The sequence below is a fragment of the Coenobita brevimanus genome, chromosome 57 (assembly GCF_032717465.1).
Source record: "Coenobita brevimanus isolate Jiangsu-jjx chromosome 57, ASM3271746v2, whole genome shotgun sequence".
Lineage (NCBI taxonomy): Eukaryota > Metazoa > Arthropoda > Malacostraca > Decapoda > Coenobitidae > Coenobita > Coenobita brevimanus.
The window spans coordinates 56044360-56066859 of NC_137010.1; the positions used below are offsets into that span (position 1 = coordinate 56044360).

Sequence of the window (22500 nt, forward strand, 5' to 3'; positions counted from 1 at the left end):
AGGCGGGGAGCACGTGGGTTTGTTTACTATAGGTGGGGGAGCACGTGGATTTGTTTACTATGGATGAGAGAGCACGTGGGTTTATTTACTATGAGTGTGGACCACGTGGGTTTGTTTACTATGTGTGCGGACCACGTGGGTTTGTTTACTAAGGGAGGTGGAGCACGTTGGTTTGTTTACTATGTGTGTGGAGGAGTTGTGAATGGGTGTCACGTGTGTGTTTCTCTCTCTCTCTCTCTCTCTCTCTCTCTCTCTCTCTCTCTCTCTCTCTCTCTCTCTCTCTCTCTCTCTCTCTGTTCTTACCTAATTGTATGGTTCTTACCTAATTGTATCTTTACAGGAATGAGTCCAGCTCGTATTGTCCCGTGTCTTAGACCATATTTATCGTACATATCCTTAAATTTGTGAATTGTTTTGGCACACACTATTTCATTCGGTAGTGCATTCCATTGATCAATTGCTCTGTTTGGGAAACTGAATTTCCTTACATCTTTATCACCTCTCTTCTTATGCAGTTTTTTGCAGTGTCCTCTTGCTGATGATTCTCCATACGTTAAGTAATCATTTATGTCTATTTTCTCCTTCCCTGATATGCACTTATATAGCATTATCATGTCACCTCTTTTCCTTCTCTCCTGTAGTGTTGGTAGATTCAGTTTATTTAGTCTTTCTTCATAGCTTAGGTCCCTTAAGCTTGGTATCCATCTTGTAGCGGCCCTTTGAACTTTTTCAATCTTGTCTATATGCTTTTTGAGATGAGGACTCCAGACTACTGATGCATATTCCAGGGTTGGTCTAATGAATGATGTTATTATCCTTTTTAGCATGTCTTCATTTATGTATGTGAATGCTATTCTCATATTTGCAAGCAGTGTATACATGTTCCGTACCTTCTCGCTGATGTGGTCAGCCGGAGATAGTCTGTTATTGATAATCACACCTAGGTCTTTCTCTCTTTCTGATGTGTATAGGGTTTTATTTCCTAACTTATAATCCCAATCAGGTCTTTTTCCACTTTTACCAAACTTGATTACATGACACTTGTCCACATTGAATTCCATTTGCCATGTACTACTCCATTCATGAAGTTTATTTAATTCTTCTTGTAGCTCCCTACAAGAGTCTGTGCTAGTAATTCTCCTTTGTATTTTTGCATCATCTGCAAACATATTCAGATAGCTCTCATTTCCAGTGTTACTGTTTATATCATTTATGTACACTAAAAACATGATTGGTGCCAGCACCGAACCCTGTGGTACTCCACTAGTCACTTCTTTCCATGATGAGTAGTTTCCTCTTAGTACTGTCCTCATTTCTCTTTTTATGAGAAAGTCTTGCATCCAACAAAACAGTTTGCCTCGAATTCCTCCTTGATGGTACAGTTTCCATAAAAGTCTTTGGTGTGGTACTGTGTCAAAAGCTTTCTTGAAATCTAAATAGATACTGTCCACCCATCCTTCCCTTTCCTGTATTGTGTTTGTTACTCTGTCATAGTAGCTCAACAGATTAGTAACACATGATTTTCTAATCTGTTGAGCTACTGTGTGTGTGTGTGTGTGTGTGTGTGAATGGGCCACGTGTGTTTGTTCACTATGTATGGATAAATTGTGATTAGACTGTTACATATCGCGATTTGTGTATTATAATTAAAGAAATATACTGACTTACTTTCCTTAATGCTCCCAGAGATCATTTGTACACCACTTGCCATCTTCTTGTTCTTATTTCGTCTTCGTCTTCTTCTTTTTCTTTTTATTCATCCACTTCCTCTCCTTCTCCTCCTCCTCCTCCTCCTCCTCCTTCTTCTTCTTCTTCTTCTTCATCTCCTTCGTCTTCTTCCTTTTCTTCCTCCACTTCCTCTCTTTTTTCTTTTTCTACTTCTTCTTCAGAAGTTTCCTTCACACATACAAATCGTGCCATGTCACAGTCTAACCTCAGTTCCTCCATGTACAGTAAACAAACCCACGTGGTCTACAGTTCATTCATAATCGTATTCATGTATAGTAAACAAACGCACGTGGTCCACTATTACTCATCCCTCTTTCTCTACACCCTTTCATTCCAGCGATCTTTGTACTGTACGTGGCTAGCAGTTACTTTCTTTCCGTCACTTGTAATCTACCATTATTGTTACTTTCCTTCGTTCTGTTAGAAATATAAGTGCCCTACGTGCTTAGCAATTACTTTCATACTTGTAAATTACCAGGTTAATTGTTACTTTCCTTCGTTCCGTCAGAGATATAAGTCCTGTACATGGCTAACCGTTACCTTCGTTCCTTCGTAGAGATATTTGTCTACTACGTGCGTCCCATTGTGTCAGCCGCCTTCTGCTTCCTGGTGAATTGTTACTTTCCCTCGTTCCGTCAGAGATATAAGTCCTGTACGTGGCTAACTGCTACTTTCTACGTGGCTAACCGTTACTTTCGTTCCTTCGTAGAGATATTTGTCGACTACGTGCGTCCCATTGTGTCAGCCGCCTTCTACTTCCTTGGCATCAGTGACCCGCTTCAGGTCCTGACTTGGTACCACTACTGCCTCACCTACGACCACACCAAGGCACATATCTCGGCCTACCTTGATGGGCAGCTACAAGGCGTCATCTTCAGGAATACCACAAGGCGAGTATCGGGCTGTGTCTCTGTCTGTCTGTCTGTCTCTGTCTGTCTGTCTCTCTCTCTCTCTCTCTCTCTCTATCTCTATCCATCTATCTGTCTGTCTGTCTGTCTGTCTGTCTGTCTCTCTCTCTCTCTCTCTCTCTCTCTCTCTCTCTCTCTCTATCTATCTATCTATCTATCTATCTATCTATCTATCTCTATCTATCTATCTATATCTATCTATCTATCTGTACAAAAGAGCTCACATTTCCTTTAGCTTCCTTTAATGTATTCTGGGAGAGAGAGAGAGAGAGAGAGAGAGAGAGAGAGAGAGAGAGAGAGAGAGAGAGAATATTCCTATGATTTTCAGTTTTACCCTTTTCCATTTCTCGATCGTACCGTCCATATACATATTTTTTTAATCCCCATGCATGAGAAGGACAACTCTATCTATATATATATTTTTTTCGCCTTAGTCTGTGCATCCAAGAAAAACCTCATTCATTGTGTTATTATTCTTTCCTTCAGCATTTATTCATTTCTTACTCCCACTGCCACACCCACGCCCACACCTGCAGTCTGAGCCGCTCCCCACAGAGAATAAGGGACAGTTAGGCGGGTTTCCAGTGTAGCACTGTTTACGAATCACGCTGCATCAAGTGAGTGGATGTCAATGAGTGATAGGATTATGGTACACACTGCCTTCTTCCTCAGCATATACTTACATACAGACATATATATACATACATACATACATAGAGATACACACATACATATAGGGTACCATACATACCCATAGAGACATTCATACATACATATAGATGCATACATACATACAGATACATACACACACACATATACATACATACATAGATACATACATAGAGATACATACACACATACACAGATACATACATAGAGATACATACATACATACATAGAGATACATACATGCATACATACATTTATATAAATACATACATATAGATACATACATACATATAAATACATACATAAAGATATTCATACACATAGATACATAAAGTGAGAGAGAGAGAGAGAGAGAGAGAGAGAGAGAGAGAGAGAGAGAGAGAGAGAGAGCGTTACACCATCTTAACATCTCCCAACAGGTGGTTTGGCGAGGCGACGCTGGTCCTTGGTCAGTACAGCCTCGAGTATCTGTCCAAGTATGACTCGAGACGCAGCTTCAGTGGCCAGATTACCCAGGTGCGTCCTCGCTCGCTCTCTCTCTCTCTCTCTCTCTCTCTCTCTCTCTCTCTCTCTCTCTCTCAACTACTTCTCTCCGGTGACTTTTTTTGTTTTTAATTGCTATCATAGGACGATTAGGACTGTCCTCGAGTCGTAGTGGTGGTAGTAGTAGTAGTAGCAGTAATAATAATAATAATAATAATAATAATAATAATAATAATGATAACAATGATAATAATAATAATAACTAGCAGCAGTAGTAGCAGTAGTAGTAGAAATAGCATTAATAGTAGCAGTAGTAGTAGTAGCAACAACAACAATAATAATAATAATAATAATAATAACTAGCAGTAGTAGTAGAAATAGTATTAGTAGTAGTAGTAGTAGTAGCAACAACAACAACAATAATAATAATAATAATAATAATAATAATAATAATACTCCGGTAATAGCAAATATACATAATACATAATAAGTAACAGGAATGAAGTATTACCGTATTCATATCTCTTGCTATACTCTGCTCACTCTAACTTGGCCTAAAATTACCATCTCTCCATCTTGAGCCCTGAGCACTAGATTAACACTTCATGGTGCTAGTCACGAAGAAGTGCTATACGGAAAATAAGATGCAAATGGACGAAAATCTGGGCCACGTTAAAATAAATGAACTAAAGTACAATGTGATTTATTTTTATTTTATCTTACTTATATATATATATTTTTTTCAAGACACGGTGGTTTGTGGGGGTGTTCATCGTCCACTCACTTGATGTAGTGCTGCCTACTACTTCCTCCACGTCTGTTATTCTCTTTCTCTATTTCTCCTTCTCTCTTCCTGTTTCTCCCGTCTTTCTTGTCACTATTTGTTCAGAAAGCCATTTACAACGCTGGGTGGTAACCATAGAGCCAGACAACGGGGTGACATGGAGCCTGCTATTGTGCCCCTGTTGAGCGGTTAGGGAGATGCAAATGCGGTGTCCACCCTGGAACCTAACCTCAGCACCAATCCCTGGGCCTGGCTATGACGAGGCTCTGTTAGCTGCTTCAGAACATCAATTCGCTGCAGGGGGGGGCGGTTGTTTGCTGCAGTTGATGGGTTTGCTCGATTAGATATATTGAAATAGCATAACAACAACAATAACCTCAAGATGTCTCACGTATATTGCATTAATATCACCCGGGATTGCAAAAACACTATACCATGACACGTGATTGAATATACCATAACACGTGATTGAAGTGGTTAATGACTACCGTACACCTAATACGCATAATTATCTAAGTCATTTTCTGATTAAGGCGTCTGGCAATAGATAGATAGATAGATAGATTTTTTCCTCAGGCGGGCGTGTGGGGCCGTACGCTGTCGCCCTCCGAGGTGGCGGAGTTGGCTGGGTGTGGAAGGACTCCCCCGGGTGTGGTGATCCCGTGGGAGGGCGACTGGATACTCAACAACGCTAGTTTCGTGGAGGTAATGTTGATAATAGGAGTAATAGTAATAGTAGTAGTAGTAGTAATAATAGTAGTAGTAGTAGTAGTAGTAGTAGTAGTAATAATAGTAGTAGTATTCGTATAGTCGCAGCGCATTACACTGAGGTTGTCATTATCGTACCCTGGCAACCTACCGTTCAAAAGTGCGTCCGATTTCGCATCATATTATACACGAATCATAGTATTATACACGAATATTATTATACACGAACATATTATACACGAATCACATGCTTCTCATATTATACACGAAATCAGACACACTTTTGAATGGTAGGTTGCCAGGGCACGATAATAACAACCTCAGAGTCGTGCACCGTGGCTATAATAGTAGTAGTAGTAGTAGTAGTAGCAATGCTTATCTTCTGTTTCTCAAAAGCACCAACTTTTCATTCACTAGCACTCAAAACCTCAAAATACAAACACCCTCGCCAATGGATAAGTAGTACCTCATCAAAATATTGTCATCTACTAAGCACTGTAAGACTTCATCACAGTACCAACAACAAAATCATAAAATATTCAGGAAAAGAAAAGTATTGAGTAATTTTTAAACTCAAACAGGGTGATTGATTTATAGATATGAATGAATGATTAGGGACAGATTACTTATAGATATTGGTGACTTGCAAGGTGGAAGAGGATGAAGTCTGTGAGAAGAAGACCAAATCCTCGTACATTAAATTCACCCCCATGCCGTACCACGCTGCCCTGAAGGCCTGTGTTGGGCTAGGGGGACATCTACCTGTAGCGGAGAGTCTGGAGCATGCCAAGGAGCTTAAAACGATCATGCTGTCTGCCCCTGCACTGGAGATGTTTTGGGTGGGAGCCACGGATGAAGCACACGAAGGCATCTATGTCACCGAGCACACTGGCGAGGAGATCAAGTGGGCAGAGTGGGGTAGCAATGACCCCAATGGACTCCAGTGGCAAAACTGTCTCATTTTTGACTGGGAGTTCCTGCACGACTACCCTTGCCATGTCAATAGGGAGTCCATGTGCTTCCTGGCCGCCCATCAGGAGTGGACGCTGCGAGGACCTTGCGAGGAGGACACCGCCAACTACAAGTACAGTCTGCTTCACCCGGACAAGAGCATGCTGGTCTTCCGAGGCTACTACCAATATGAAATCGTGGAGGACAGCGAGGCCTGGCTGTGGCGGAACGTTATAACAGACACGATCATCGCCAGACTGCCTTTTTCCGAGAACCGCTGGCCAATGGGTCGACGGAACTGGACGATGGTGAGCGAGGTGTGCGAACAACGAGGACAACAGCTGCTACAACTCAGCTCCTGTACCGTGGGCCAGTTTACCTGTAGGGACGGATCGTGTATACCTCGAGCCCGGCGGTGCGACCAGAGACCCGACTGCCGCGATGAGAGTGACGAGCAGCAGTGTATATTGGCTCACCGACCCACAGGCTACCACCACACTCTGCCACCACCCAGCCTTACACCAGGTATTTTGAGAAGAAGGAGGAGGAGGGTCACTAGAATAATAATAACGATGATGATGTTGATAATGAGTTTTAATTTTAATGATGATAATAATGATACACGCTGCCACCACCCAGCCATGCACCAGGTCAGTAAACACACTTGCTGAATTTTCCATGATTTATACCTCGATGATGATGATGATGATGATAACAATGATAATGATGATAATGATGATGACGATAATGATGATGATGATGAGGAGGAGGAGGAGGATAATGATGAAGATAATGATGACGATGATGATGAAGATAATGATGACGATGATGATGATGATAACGATAATGGTGATGATAATGATGGTGATGATAATGATGATGATACACACACACTGCCACCAGCCAAACTCACACCTGATCGGTATACACACACACACATATTTTGTATTTCCTGTCACTGGTACCCTAATCACAATCATGCTAAATTTCTCCTCGTGATATTCGTTGTTGTTCGAATGTATTTGCCCAAAACTGACGGTGCCGAAAAAAACGAAAAATAAAATGGAAAAATGGAACAATAAAACAAAAAACATAACGATAAACAAAACTCAAAATAAAACGGAATACAAAACGAAAAATAAAACAATATAACGGAAAATGAAACGAAAAATAAAACGAAAAATTAAATGAAAACAGCCATAGGCAAGAGATTTTAAAATGTCGTTTATCTTCCTTACTCCCTTTTTACTCTAACTTAGCCTAGAATTGTCCCCTTACCACCTTGAAGGCTGAGTTGTATACCGCGAGAATAGCACTAGAATATGGTGCTAGTCACGAAGAAGTGCTGTGAGAAGGAGGGAGCATCATAATACTTTCTTTCTGCCACTGATCTATGTGAACTGTATACCAAGAGAATAGCATTATAATATGATGCTAGTCACGAAGAAGTGCTGAGAAAAGGAGAGAGAACCATAATACTGTCTCTTCCTGACAATGATCTACGTGAACTGTATACCAAGAGAATAACACTAAAATATGGTGCTAGTCACGAAGAAGTGCTGTGAATAGGAGGTAGAATCAAAATACTTTCTTTCTGCCACTGATCTACGTAAAATAACCTGTAAAAGGAGAGAAAAATGGGCCAAGTTAAAGTGAAAAGACTATAGCATTGTAGAGATGTATGGTGACTTAAACCTCCCCTTCTTTTTCAGGATCGTGACACAACCCCCTCCCCCTCTTTTTTCAGGAACGGCTCTACCGGTGGGCCTGACGCTGCGCCTCTTATCCTTATCTCTGAGTGATAAGGATAGCTACCTGGAGGTCACGTATCACCTTAATCTGACCTGGGTTGACCTGAGACTCCGCTTCCATAACCTGAAGGAGGCGTCGAGGTTAAACCAGGTACGGAAGGAGGTAAAGAAGAAGAAGAAGGATTAGTAGTAGTAGTAGTAGTAGTAGTAGTTGTTGTTGTAGTAATTGTAGTAGTAGTAGTAGTCGTAGTAGTGTAAGAAGTAGGATGATGAATGATAAGTAAGGAGAATTAAGAGTTGTAGTAGTAGTATTAGTAGTCGTATTAACAATAGTAGTAGTAGTAGTAGTAGTAGTGGTGGTGGTAGTAGTAGCAGTAGTAGTAGTGGTAGTAGTATTAGTTATAATAGTAGTAGCAATAATAGTAGTAATAGTAGTAGTTATAGTAGTGGCAGTAGTAGTAGTAGTAGTAGTAGCAGTAGTAGTAGTGACAGTAGTAGTAGTGGTAGTAGTAGTAGTAGTAGTAGTAGGCTGTATCTACATTTAACCAGGTATGCTAGAAGGGTTAATGAAAATAATACAAAATCTAATTGAAAGGAAGGGTAGTGAGGATTGATAGATTTGCCTTCTCTCTCTCTCTCTCTCTCTCTCTCTCTCTCTCTCTCTCTCTCTCTCTCTCTCTCAGGTGACTAAATGGACTCGTCGGAATTGCAATGTCTGCATGGCCTTTGTATTTATGTATCTCTCTCTCTCTCTCTCTCTCTCTCTCTCTCAGGTGCCAGTAACGCTCCACGGCACACTCTGGACACCAACGCTAACCTTTGTGAACGTGAGAGGTACGGAGAGAACGAGGGTGGACGAGGAAGCGGTACTGACGGTGCATCGGAGGGGGGCGCCGCTCCCTGACGACCTCTCCACGCCTGAGGACGGTGAGAGAGAGAGAGAGAGAGAGAGAGAGAGAGAGGAGTACGGGTATTTGTATGTGTGTGTTTGTGTGAAAATAACGCTTTTCTGCTGATGAGAGAGAGAGAGAGAGAACTATGCGTATCACACCTTGTCTTTCATTATGTATTATGTTTCTATTATAGTTCCGTATCTTACCTAACCCACCTGTAATAAACGAAAACCTGTACATACATACATACACACATACACACAAACATACATACACTAAACATACATACATACATACATGCATACAAACATACTTACATACATACATACACTAAACATACATACATACATACACTAATTATACATACATACACTAAACATACATACATACACACTTATTATGCATAAATACATACATACACTAAACATACATACATACACACATACATGCATACATATATACATAATACTAAATATACATACGTACATACATTCATTAGGCATACATACATACGTACATAAACTAAACATATATACATACCCGGTACATACACAAAGCATATATACATACGTACATACATACATAGATGAAATATACATACATACATACATACATATATGAAATATACATACATACACTAAACATACATACATACATACACTAAGTACACATACATACATACATACATTAAACATACATACATACATATATACATACACTAAACATACATACATACACACATACATACATCCTTTGCACTAAACATACATACATACATACATGCGCTAAACATATATAATTACATACATACATACTCAAAATATACATGCCTACATCCATAGTGTACATACATACATACATACATACAGATACTAAACATACATACATACATACATACATACATACTGTACACTAAATATACATACATACATTAAACATACATACAAACATACATACATATATACATACATACATACATACACTAAACATACATACCATACATACATACAGACATACGTATATACACACACAGAAACGTACATAACTACATTAGCTACGTTTTCGGCGACGGTAATTAGAATAAAATGAGTCGCTGAGTGGAAAGTGTTAAGAAGCGGCATAAATCGATGTGGTGAAGCAGTTAATTGGAAATGACTTGGTAATGGAGTGGATTAAGTGACAGCCTAATTAGAGAGAGAGAGAGAGAGAGAGAGAGAGAGAGAGAGAGAGAGAGAGAGAGTTACTACACTGACAGGAAACGATGAGAGATAGAGAGAAAGGTTACCAGGGTTTATAGTGAGATAGGTGTGTGTGTGTGTGTGTGTGTGTGTGTGTGTGTGTGTGTGTGTGTGTGTGTGTGTGTGTGTGTGTGTGTGAATATTGCAACTCAAACCATCTTTATTCGATTTTGAGCAAACTTGGTGGAAGAGTTGAGGGTCAGTCAAAAATAAAACTTACTTTAGTTTTAGACCATTACATCAAAGAGCAAAATCAGCTCAGTTTCGATCCTCTTTCCTCTTTATGTTACCTCTTTCCTCTTTATCTTACCTTTTTCCTCTTTATCTTACCTCTTTCCTCTTTATCTTACCTCTTTCCTCTTTATCTTGCCTCTTTCCTCTTTATCTTACCTCTTTCCTCTTTATCTTACCTCTTTCCTCTTTATCTTACCTCTTTCCTCTCTATCTTGCCTCTTTCCTCTTTATCTTACCTCTTTCCTCTTTATGTTACCTCTTCCTCTTTATTTTACCTCTTCCTACCCCCCTACAGTGGACGTGTATTTAGAAGCACACAGTCAACTAATCACCGAGAGACAACATTCATCCCACTTCCTGTGCGATTTGAACTTGAAGCTCCACCAGTTCTCTTTCTGTTATTTCCTCTCCTCTCCTCTCTCCTCTTTATTTTACCTCTTTCCTCTTTGTTTTACCTCTTTCCTCTTTTAATACTTGTGTGTCTTAGAGTCGAGAAACACCTAACAAGAGGAGTAAACACACACCCCACTACCTGTGCGATTTAAACCTGACGCTCCAACCACTCTCCGTCTTTTACTTCCTCTCCTCTTTCCTCTTTTCCATCCCTCTTTCCTCTTGACCTTACCTCTCTTTCTTTTATTTTCCTCTTTCCTCCTTCGCAGTGGACGTGTATTTAGCAGCAGACAATCACCAAAGCGACGAGAGGAAGGACACACCCCACTACCTGTGCGATTTAAACCTGAATTAGCACCCTTTCTCCCTCTTTTACATCCTCTCCACTTTCCTCTTTACCTTTCCTCTTTCCTCCTTTGCAGTGGACGTGTATTTAGGAGCAGAGAACCACCTGAGCGTAGAGAGGAAGTACACGTCTCAATTCCTGTGTGATTTGAACCTCGAGTTGTACCCGTTCGACACGCAAAATTGCTTCATGTTTATGGAGTTTTTGTCGGCGGCCACTGACTTCGTGCAATTCGATGCCAACACTTCCATGGTGGCCTATGAGGGGGCCAAATTGTTGATTGAATATACGGTGAGTTGGATAGAGAGAGAGAGAGAGAGAGAGATGGATGGATGGTTGGATGGATGGATTGACTGAAAGAGTATACGGTGACCTGGGGGTAGATAATTATTCATTGTGCTTAGCTTCATTCATGCATTCATTGACAGATAGATAGATAGATAGACAGGTTGATAGATAGATGGGTAGATAAATATAGGTAGATAGATAGACTGACAGATAGATAAAGATTAAAGATTAAGGAAAAGACAGACAAAACAAACACTTGCAGGATACTTACTTTGTGTACCTCAAAGAAAACGTGTCCAATTTTGCGGATGAAGGGGTTAAACTGCTGATTGAGAGAGAGAGAGAGAGAGAGAGAGAGAGAGAGAGAGAGAGAGTGAGAGAGAGAGAAATATACAGTCCCTCAGGTTATAGGATACATGGAGTTTGAAAGGACTGCACAGACTAAACTGAGATTGGATTTTGTGTAGTCCATTCCTTTTCAGTCCATCTCTAGATAAACAGAACATATTACTGAACTTAAATTTTTACTTTCCCTAACAAGAAGACCCCAGGTGTAGTCAGATGAGTGTTGATTTGATTAGTAACCTAGGAGACTCATCCCTGTCTGGTACGTAACACATCAAACTTCACAAACCCTCAACTAACAATGATCAAGTTAAGAGAATGGCCCAGTTCCATCAGGTGAGAACACTATGACCTCCAATCTGTTCTTCCATCCCGATGCAGGTGGTGGAGGTGAACTTGAAGACAGACAACAATGGCACTATGGGAAAGGCCGAAGTGAATGTTGTGCTGCAGCGTCGCGTCGGCTACCCGATCATCTCCATCTACGTCCCCACCGTCATCCTCCTCATCCTCGCCTACCTCTCCCTCATCTTCCGTAGGGACAACTTCGAGGCCAGAGTTATGTCCTCGCTTACCGTCCTTCTCGTTCTTGCGGCCCTCTTCACACAGGTTAATTTATTACTTTTTTATGCTCTTACAGACGTATATGTACGGATACAATTATCTGTAATTGCATCCCTTCCCCAAACTTCTTGTTCTCCATGACAGACAGATAAACAGATAGACACAGAGACAGAAGTAGAAAGATGACAGAAGGATAGGCAGTCACACTTATCATCATCATCATTATCATCATCATCATCATCATCATCCTTGCATTACCTCTTCATCTTCCACAGGGATCATTTTGAAAACTAGGGTAATGTATTTGCTTACCATTCTCCTCATTCTTACAGTTTTCTTTCATTTTCTTTTTTCACACTGTTTACCAGGCGTGTTTTTTTTATACTCTCAGTGACGGATGACGTATATTTACTGATAGGGGTCATCCATATATACATCCTCTCTCAGAGTTATCATGTGTTGCTACAAGATTGACTGACAGACAGATAGACAGCGAGACAGGCAGAGAAAGATGGCAAAAGGCAGACAGTCCCATCGTTATCATCATCATCATTATGGCTTACCTCACGTTCATCTTCTGCAGAGATTATATTAAAGCCAAATTTATGTATTCACCTACCATAATTCTCATTCTTGCGGGTTTATTCACACCGACTCTGGTACTGGAATATGCTTGGTACTCGAATGCACAGGTAATGTGTGTACAAGTCAGCTATAAACACACCCTTTTACAAACTTACTATGCATCATTTAAGGAGAGAAAGACAGGAGATAAGATGGAAAAAGGAAAGACAGACACATTTTCCAATAGATAATCTGTCTCTTGGAATATTTATGCTCTTTTAAATTCCTCAGGCTTAGAGTGCAGTCCTTCAGTCAGTCTTATATTCTTCTAAAAAGGTGTAAACAAGATTCAATCCTTCATTCCATACCAATTCTTTTCTTTCCAGACTTCCACCTCGCTGCCCAAGACCTCCTACTTCAAGATGGTGGATGTGTGGCTGCTCTTCTCCATCTCGCTCATCTTCTTCGTCATCGTCTTCCACATCATCATCGACATGGCCACGGAGGGAAAGCTTTCTCTTCAGAAGTCCGCGCCACCTGTGAGAGTGGCCCCCGCTAGATCGGACGGGGACATCTCAAAAGTGAACATACACCCTGCAAAGTCTCCTCCCGCATCCCTAATCTCTCGCTGGATGGCACCCTCGGAAACCTCAAGCGTCGAGGAGAGGAACAAGCAGCTCTCTGACACCCTCTTCCGCCATGCCCTCGTCTTCATCCCCTGCTACTTCGCTCTATTCAACTTTATATACTGGATGTATATCTTTGCCTGAAGCACCGGAGATCTTTTTTTCCCTCTCTCTCTCTCTCTCTCTTAACCGAAGTTTCTCTTACGCTGCGTTAAATAATAGTAATGATGATAATAATAATAATAATAATAATAATAATAATAATAATAATGCCTACACGAATAAAAGTATGCATATAAGTCGACTGTTTGGGGTTCCTCTCTCTCTCTCTCTCTCTCTCAGATAGCCGAAGTTTATCCTACGTTGCGTGAAATAATAATAATAATAATCATCATCATCATCAATATCATCATCATCATCATCATCATCATCATCATCTGGACCTCCTTTCCCACCCAAGGGCAGGGTGAAGAGTAGCAATGTCCAGACAGCCCAAATTTGCCCAATCCAATGGGCCACGCTTCCATTCACTCATCATTCAAGCCTCCGGAATCCTGGCTCTATCGGATATGCCAAAAACATTCACAACGTTCTGTAGCTTCACATAAACGTATCCGATAAAGTCAATCCGGACGCTGTCACGTTAAAAAGGGGTGCCAAATCCCTGATCATGCACTTCTTCTCACAACATTCATCCAGCCAGCTCGATCTCTTGTCAGTTCCCTAGCCTCACCGACTTCCATACCTCTCTTCCTCACACACTTATCCACCATATCCCTCCACCTTCTCCTTGGCCTACCTCGCCTCCTCCCTCCTTCAAATTCGCTCAGATATACCCTTTTCACTACTCATTTGTTATCCATTCTCTCCAGATGACCATACCATCTCAGTACACTCTTCGATTCTGGTGTCCACAGACTTCCTCACTCCACATCTTTCACGAATCACATTATTTAGTATCCCATCCACCCTCTGTACTCCACATACATTCCTCAGCAGTACCATCTCCACTGCTCTTAGTCTTGAAATGAGAAAAAAGCGATTGTGAAGCCTTTATACAAAAAATATTAATCTAAGGACCATGATGGAAAGGATAATAATAATAATAATAATAATAATAATAATAATAATAAGAGTAAACTATAAATGAAGCCTATATACAACATGATTTTAAGAAGAAGAAGAAGAAGAAGACGAAGACGACGAAGAAAATGAAGAAGACTTGTAATGAGAGAGAGAGAGAGAGAGAGAGAGAGAGAGAGAATAAAAAGGCAAGTTATTCTATAAACAATAATACCAATCTATAATAATTACAGTCTGCTCAAAAAGTTCAATCAAATAAAAATTGAATACAAGGACACCCGATTTCCAGATGTAACAGAATTCAAGATTATTTTTGTTTTGAATTTTCTAGCATATAACGTTAAGATCAAAACATTTAAAACCACCTATTGGATCTTGAATTTGACTGTCTGTTGTATTGTTTTTTGTTTTTTTCGTGGAAGGAACGGTTTACGGGCTCCTGGGCTTTGGTTCCTTCTTCCTTGCATACAAAAATTCAGACTTTTCAGTTAAGTGTCACTAGAATATATTTTGAGAGGCATAAATATTTCAGAGAGATCCACACCTCAGTATTGGACATAATTCGTATATTTTTTTTCCATGTTTTCTGTCCTAATCTTAGGTAATATACAAAAGAGAGTCGTATTTCCATCGTATTCAAAGTTTTAAATTACATATCACTCAAAAACTGAATTATACGACTCACCAGGTTTTCAGAACACGCGCAGATTTCAGCTTGCCTTCGTTTCAAGTTTCTGGCAATCAAAATCAAGGTTCGAAAGAATTATTTTTCCATTGTACCCAAATTCCTACGTCAGATATCACTAAGAATTACATATTTTCTCATTTCACATTCAATTTACATTATTTTCATTCTTTATCCGCTACAGAGACGGACTTAGTCAATCTCATCGTCCGCTAACCATCATCCAAGTGACAAAGGTGGCTCTTGTTGTGCTAGTCTTTCAGTCAGCTATCACTCAGAATCCAGTCGTCATAGTCTACGCTGATGTCCATATTGATATGCTCTTTATACTCTAACTTGGCCCAAATTTTCTTCCTTTTACAGCATATTTCAAGTAGCTCAGTAGCAAAAAAAGACAATACTGTGGATCTTCGTCCTTTCCACAGCATTTCTTCATGACAAGCATCACATTCTAGTGCTTGTGTATTCATTTATAACGGGAAGAAGACAATTTTAGGCCAAGTGTAAAAAGAGTATAGATTCATCACCCACCAGATTATATTGCAGTATTTCCATTGTGGATTCAGTTAACCATCACTCCATCTCTCCAGTCCTCTACACCTTCAAACCATATTCTCCGCTGAGGCTCACATCGCTGACTTCATCATCTGCCAGGCCGCCATCTGAGCAGTGGAGGCGGTTCTTGTCCTGCGGGTCCTTGTTCAGCGGATCCAGCTCATTGTGGAAGTCATTATCCGGGCGGCCTACCAAACAGGCATCGGGTGGCAGAGTTAGGAAGTCTGGAGGGGGCGGCGATCCTGGAGGCGCAGCAGGAAAGTTGAGGACGGGCGGGTTGGTGACCGAACGCCTGTAGGCACTGTTCCGAGGGGCGGTGCAGTGGGCAGGGAGAGGCGGCAGCGGTGAAGGCGTTCGGCGTATTCGGGGCATCGTGCTACCCACCATCAGGTTCTGGTTGTTCACTGCGTAGTACTGCATATCCCGGGCCTCCACGCCGTACCCTCCTGGAGGTGCCATCCTCCCGCGTAGGTGCTGTCCCTGTCTGGCTATGGTCTCGGTAAGCTTCCAGTTCCGCCGGCAGAGGACGATGGTGTAGCACAGGAGGAGCAGGAAGAAGATGAAGAAGGCAGCAGCAAGCCCCCCACACACCCACGTCCACCAGGGGATAACAAGGCATCCCTCAGGTTCCTCTTGGGAGCCATCAACCACCCCAGCCACCAGTACCCCACCAGGCAGGGTCGTTGACTCGAAACTTGGGTCCGATGCGGTGTTGGTTGGTTCGGTGGTAGAACTAGTGGCTTCTGTGGTGGTGGCGGTGGTAGTTGTGGTGCTGGTAGACGTGGTAGCTATGGTGGTGGTTGTTGTAGCTGTGGAAGAAAAGAGGCTCGTACGAAAACACCGATATCTTTGTTGTTTTGGCCCTAGGATCGGCTAAACACAAACCCAGTGGACTGAAGGTTGGTGTTGCCCTTATCCCACAGTCCACCATCCTCCTTTCAGGGGTTATAGAGGCACTGAGAGGCGTTTGTGTGAAGATCATTACAACAACTTAATGACTCCAAAAGCCACATTATCCAAAATTTCTGAATATTTGAAATCTCGAAAAAAATCTCAAAAAATGACTCAGATTTGCTGGCTACGTATACCTATTCATTTACTATGAGGGATTTTTCTTCTTATATTGTGTAATTATATTCAGTTATTACTACATATTGCTTAGAGAGAGAGAGAGAGAGAGAGAGAGAGAGACAGAGACAGAGACAGAGACACAGAGACGAGAGAGAAGGGGGGAGAGATAACGAAAGAGATAAAGTAGGTAGACTGGATTGAGGAGCTTTTGGAAGCAGTGTTAGCAGTGACAGAGAGAGAGAGAGAGAGAGAGAGAGAGAGAGAGAGAGAGAGAATGAACTGGAATAAGGAGGTTTCGGATGTGTCAGGAGAGAAAGAGAGAGAGAGAGGGGGGGGGATAAAAATGAACAGAAATGAGTAGATTTGGGAAGAAGTATTAACAGAGAGAGAGAGAGAAAGAAAGAGAGAGAGAGAGTGAGAGAGAGAGAGAGAGAGAGAGAGAGAGAGAGTGAGGGAGGGAGAGAGAGAGAGAGAGACTTACTTGGAGGCTGTGAGCATTGATGTATTTCCATAACGTCTGCCTCTATCCTCACTGCATCAACGCCTTCCAGCTGAAAAATAAAGAAATTGGTTTATAAATCAACCAATCAATAAATAACCAAAAATCATCATCATCATCATCATCACCATCATTCATCATCATCATCATCAACATAATCGTTCATCAACTTCATCATCATCATCATCATCATCATCATCATCATCATCATCATCATCATCATCATCGTCGTCGTCGTCGTCGTCATCTCCATCAACAACAACAACATAATCGTTCATCATCATCATCATCATCATCGTCATCATCATCATCATCAATGCCATCATCATCATCATCATTATTATTATCATCATTGTCATCATCACCATCATCATCATAACATCATCATCATCATCACCCTAACCGTCTCCCCCACCTCAAGTAAGGAGGATACGGCAACAGAAAATTGTAAATTCAAAATATTAACAAACGAAGGCAGTCTAACTTCTCCATCTTGAAATCCATTCAATACTAAATGAAATCGTTCGGAGCAGACACGGATTATTATTATTATTATTATCATTATTATTATTGTTATTATTATTATTATTATTATTACTACTACTACTACTACTACTACTGCTACTACTACTACTATTATTATTATTATCATTATTATTATTATTATTATTATTATTATTATTATCATCATCATCATTATTGTTGTTATTGTTATTATTATTATTATTATTATTATTATTATTATTATTATATTATCATCATTATTAATATTATTATTATTATTATTATTATTATTATTATTTTGTTTTGTTTTTGGCGGAGAGCGCGCACGCCCCCCCCCCCCACAATTCTCAGGAGACATACCAAACATTTCTGACCTAGACACGTAACTCCCTAACACCTCTTCCTTAGCGATTTATTTTTGGTTATGGCTGGTTAATATCCTTGGGACGTTATTTATGAAAAGTGTGGCGATAGTGGAAGGATTTACGAAACACAGAAGACGACAGTAAATGTAATAAAGAAAATAAGTCGCTTAGGAAAAGGTGTTAAGGGGGCGTAGAGGGTGCATTTAAGGGGGCGGGGGGTAGGGGGTGTATTTAAGGGGGCGGAGGGGTAGGGGGTGTATTTAAGGGGACGGGGGGGTAGGAGGGGTATTTAAGGGGCCGGGGGGTAGGAGTGTGCGCCCCCCCCCTTTATTTACGGGGAACCAAATTGGTGTCTTTTAAATCTGAACAATATTAAGAGAAATACAGAAAGCCAACGAAAATACATAATCTTTACTCCTTTCACCTTAACTTGGCCCAGATTTTCGTCCTTTTGCAGCTTATTTCACGTAGCTCAGTGGCAGAAAAATAATAATAATAATAATAATTTATGCATACTTCCCACAGCACTGCATACTGACCACACATACTTCCCACAGCACTGCATACTTACCACAGCACTGCATACTTACCACACATACTTCCCACAGCACTGCATACTTACCACACATACTTCCCACAGCACTGCATACTTCCCACAGCACTGCATACTTACCACACATACTTCCCACAGCACTGCATACTTACCACAGCACTACATACTTACCACAACACTGCATACTTACCACACATACTTACCACAGCACTGCATACTTACCGCACATACCACAGCACTGCATACTTACCACACGTACTTCCCACAGCACTGCATAATTACCACATATACTTCCCACAGCACTGCATACTTACCACGCACTGCATACTTACCACACATACTTCCCACAGCACTGCATACTTACCACAGCACTGCATACTGACCACACATACTTCCCACAGCACTGCATACTTCCCACAGCACTGCATACTGACCACACATACTTCCCACAGCACTGCATACTGACCACAGCACTGCATACTTACCACATATACTTCCCACAGCACTGCATACTTACCACAGCACTTCTTCGTGACTAGCGCCATATTCCAGTGTTGCTTGTTGCTCTACGTCCTTGCCAAAGCACATAAAGAGTCGAAGAGAGGCATAGAAGAATACTCTATCCAACTTTCTACCTGTCTATCTATCTACCTATCTATTTTACTGGCTTATCAGGAACGTAGGGACCAGTGGCTAGGCTGCTCAGTTCAGATATAAAAGCCATAGTGACCAGTCTTTCATCCCCGAGTAGCAAAACGAACACTAGAAATAAGTTTGAAATTACGAAACGGCATCTAACTAGGTACTGCAACTTTTTACAATAATTCAAACCCACTAAATACATACACACAGTTATGGTGAGTCTCAGAAGCACACACAGGCATGGTATGGTTAATGGAGAGTGATGAAAAGGACAAAATAAGCAAGAAACACGTACAATATACAGACCTGGGATGGGCGTGAGGTAAGGGGTTGTGAGGCTAAGGGGTTGGTGACTTAGTGATTCCAAAACCTGGGATTATCACCTCAAATAGAACCTCATCTTTTAAATCTTCAAAGCCACCAGAAACTACAGATTTTGCACCATAATTGTCAGCAGGAACCAGCTCAAGTCCGCAATAATTGTGTTTTTGAACCGAAGAACGCGTTACATCGGCACGAGTGTCAATATTTACCTCGCAGCGCTAACCAAAACCGCTATAAACAAGTGCTCTATAAGCAACGGATCATTGTATTGACCTGAGATGATATGCCATGATATATCTAGCCTACAAACCAACCCACATTCTCAACTAACCTTCGCGTCTGTCAGATCCACCAGCAACTGTCTGTCCGTTCGTAAAAATCCAACTTTGAGCCGTGACCCGCTGAGGCTGAGACTGATCCTCGCGCCATCTTGCACCAGCCACGATTTGTGCATTGATTCGTCCATAAGATCAACTTTGCCTTGGCTCAACCTCACTTTCACGAAGTTTTTATTCTCCTGTTTCTTGAGCAGCAGGTTCAGGCCGCCATCTTGGAAATCAGACGTATATTTAGTGCCGAGATCCACTCTGGCCTCCCAGTAGTCGTTCTGAATTTGGGGCGTCAACACGATGGAGGATTCGGGGCCAAGCTCGGCGAAGGAGAAGACTGTTTGATAGGCCACCTCGCAGCCTGGAGAATCAAAAATAAATATATATATAAATAAATGAATAAATAATGATATGTAAGGTAAATTAGGTAGGAAAAATGAATAAATAAATAAATAGGTAAATAGTGATATATAATTCTTCGATGCCAGCAACATGGAGGATTCAGTGCCAAGGTTGTTGAAGAAAAAGTTTGTTTCACCGGACTCCTCGCAACTCAAAGGATTAAATAAATAAATAAATAAATGGCAGTTCAATTAAGAGCAATGTTAAACTGGAAATTTCACTTTCTGGAACATTTTTAAAACTTGGCAGCTCAGCGAAGGATAATACAGTGCCTCACCGTGTCACTGAACAACTCGAAGTCTGGAGGTTCTGAAGAGGCGGTTACTTGCCTGTGGTTGATGGGTCTGCTAGGTTAGACAGACCTGGATCACTCAACAGCAATGACTACCACTACTATAGTTCTGTCACACTAACTTGGTAAATAAATTCAACTCTTTGCGGTTTATTTATTGTAGCTGAGTGAAAGAGACGATGCTGTATCTCAATATTCTTCTCATAGCACTTCTTTGTGACTAGCACCATATTGTAGTAGTAATCTATTCTTGTATCTCAGCATTCAAGATGGAGAGAGGGCAGTTTTAGGCCAAGGGAGAATAAAAAAAAAAGATATAGTAGTGAAGAGGTTTTAGTGTGCCGAGCTAAGATAATTTTGTGGAAAAAATCTGCATAAATAATATCTGGAGTATCCATAATAACAATACTAAGCAAATAAACGTTGTGTGTGTGTGTGTGTGCATCCACATTTGACCCCCTTGGATTTTGAAGTACCATACATGTGTGCGTGCGTGTGTGTGTGTGTGTGTGTGTGTGTGTGTGTGTGTGTGTGTGTGTGTGTGTGTCTATCTGTCTGTCTGTCTGTCCACATTTCACCCCCTTGGATTTCGAAGACCCATACATCAAAAGATGCGGAACAACAAACTGACAACGATGATGTAAATTATGACTGCGTGCGGTGAGTTGCGGGCGAATCACACACACACTTCTGTACCCAGTTTTTCGCCAGACGCTGGAAACCCTCTACAGGTCATACTGCTGGGTGGAATGAGCTGAAATTTCACATGGGCATGTCCGGTATGTCAGAGCAGGTCCACGTCAAGTTTGGTGTCGGTGCGTGTCCCGGGGGCCGTGTGACAAGTAGCATATTTTAATCCATCTGTATTTTCAACATCAGTCTTCAAGCACGCCATGTACGTTAACTGAAATTTCCGTATTGAGATGAACGAGTGGTCAAAGATACTGTTCGCTAAAATACTGTGTTTTAGTAAGGATCCCTGCTGTATTTCTCGATAAAGTATTTTTGTCCATCCCCTCTCACCTTCATTACCTTATCCTGGAAACACACGATAACAATGGCTTAAAACTGAAGGTGAAGCCAAAATACCCTGAACAGAAGTAAGGCTAAGCACTTATATCAGATTATGTATGTGAAAATACACAAACACTTAGATTATGAATGTGAAAAAATACAGACACTTATATCAGATTATGAATGTTAAAAAATACAAACATATCAGATTATGAATGTTAAAAAATACAGACTAATATCAGATTATGAATGTTAAAAAATACAGACACTTAGATTATGAATGTTAAAAAATACAGACTAATATCAGATTATGAATGTTAAAAAAATACAAATGCTTAGATTATGAATGTTAAAAAATACAGACACTTAGATTATGAATGTGAAAAAATACTGTACACTTATATCAGATTATGAATGTTAAAAAATACACTTATATCAGATTATGAATGTTAAAAAATACACTTATATCAGATTATGAATGTTAAAAAATACACTTATATCAGATTATGAATGTTAAAAAATACTGTACACTTATATGAGATTATGAATGTGAAAAAATACAGACACTTATATCAGATTATGAATGTGAAAAAATAGAAAGCACATCACACTATGCATGTAAACAAAATACTTACGTTCGTTTCCCGTCGCTGCCACCAGGGCGGCGCCACATACAAGTAGCAGCAGCAGTGTTGGCGCCATTCTCTCT

At 40.7% G+C, this 22500-nt stretch overlaps 2 protein-coding genes across 2 annotated transcripts in view; one reads left to right on the forward strand and one right to left on the reverse strand.

Annotated features, from left to right (window-relative positions):
* The window catches only part of LOC145402346 (uncharacterized), a 13851-nt gene extending 234 nt beyond the window's left edge, over positions 1-13617 (forward strand). The window contains exons 2-10 of the mRNA XM_080274493.1: positions 2438-2618; positions 3725-3821; positions 5149-5277; positions 5931-6756; positions 7979-8133; positions 8756-8909; positions 11163-11377; positions 12101-12328; positions 13234-13617. Of these exons, the coding sequence (XP_080130619.1) occupies positions 2438-2618; positions 3725-3821; positions 5149-5277; positions 5931-6756; positions 7979-8133; positions 8756-8909; positions 11163-11377; positions 12101-12328; positions 13234-13617 (2369 nt within the window). The remainder of the gene's footprint in view (positions 1-2437; positions 2619-3724; positions 3822-5148; positions 5278-5930; positions 6757-7978; positions 8134-8755; positions 8910-11162; positions 11378-12100; positions 12329-13233) is intronic.
* A 2098-nt stretch (positions 13618-15715) lies between these two features.
* Positions 15716-22500, reverse strand: part of LOC145402029 (uncharacterized) — a 23117-nt gene continuing 16332 nt past the window's right edge. Inside the window, exons 2-5 of the mRNA XM_080274127.1 lie at positions 22427-22500; positions 20086-20444; positions 17349-17418; positions 15716-16605 (exon numbers count right to left, since the gene is read on the reverse strand). The exon at positions 22427-22500 is cut by the window's right edge and continues 146 nt beyond it. Of these exons, the coding sequence (XP_080130253.1) occupies positions 15836-16605; positions 17349-17418; positions 20086-20444; positions 22427-22493 (1266 nt within the window). The 5' untranslated portion in view covers positions 22494-22500 and the 3' untranslated portion in view covers positions 15716-15835. The remainder of the gene's footprint in view (positions 16606-17348; positions 17419-20085; positions 20445-22426) is intronic.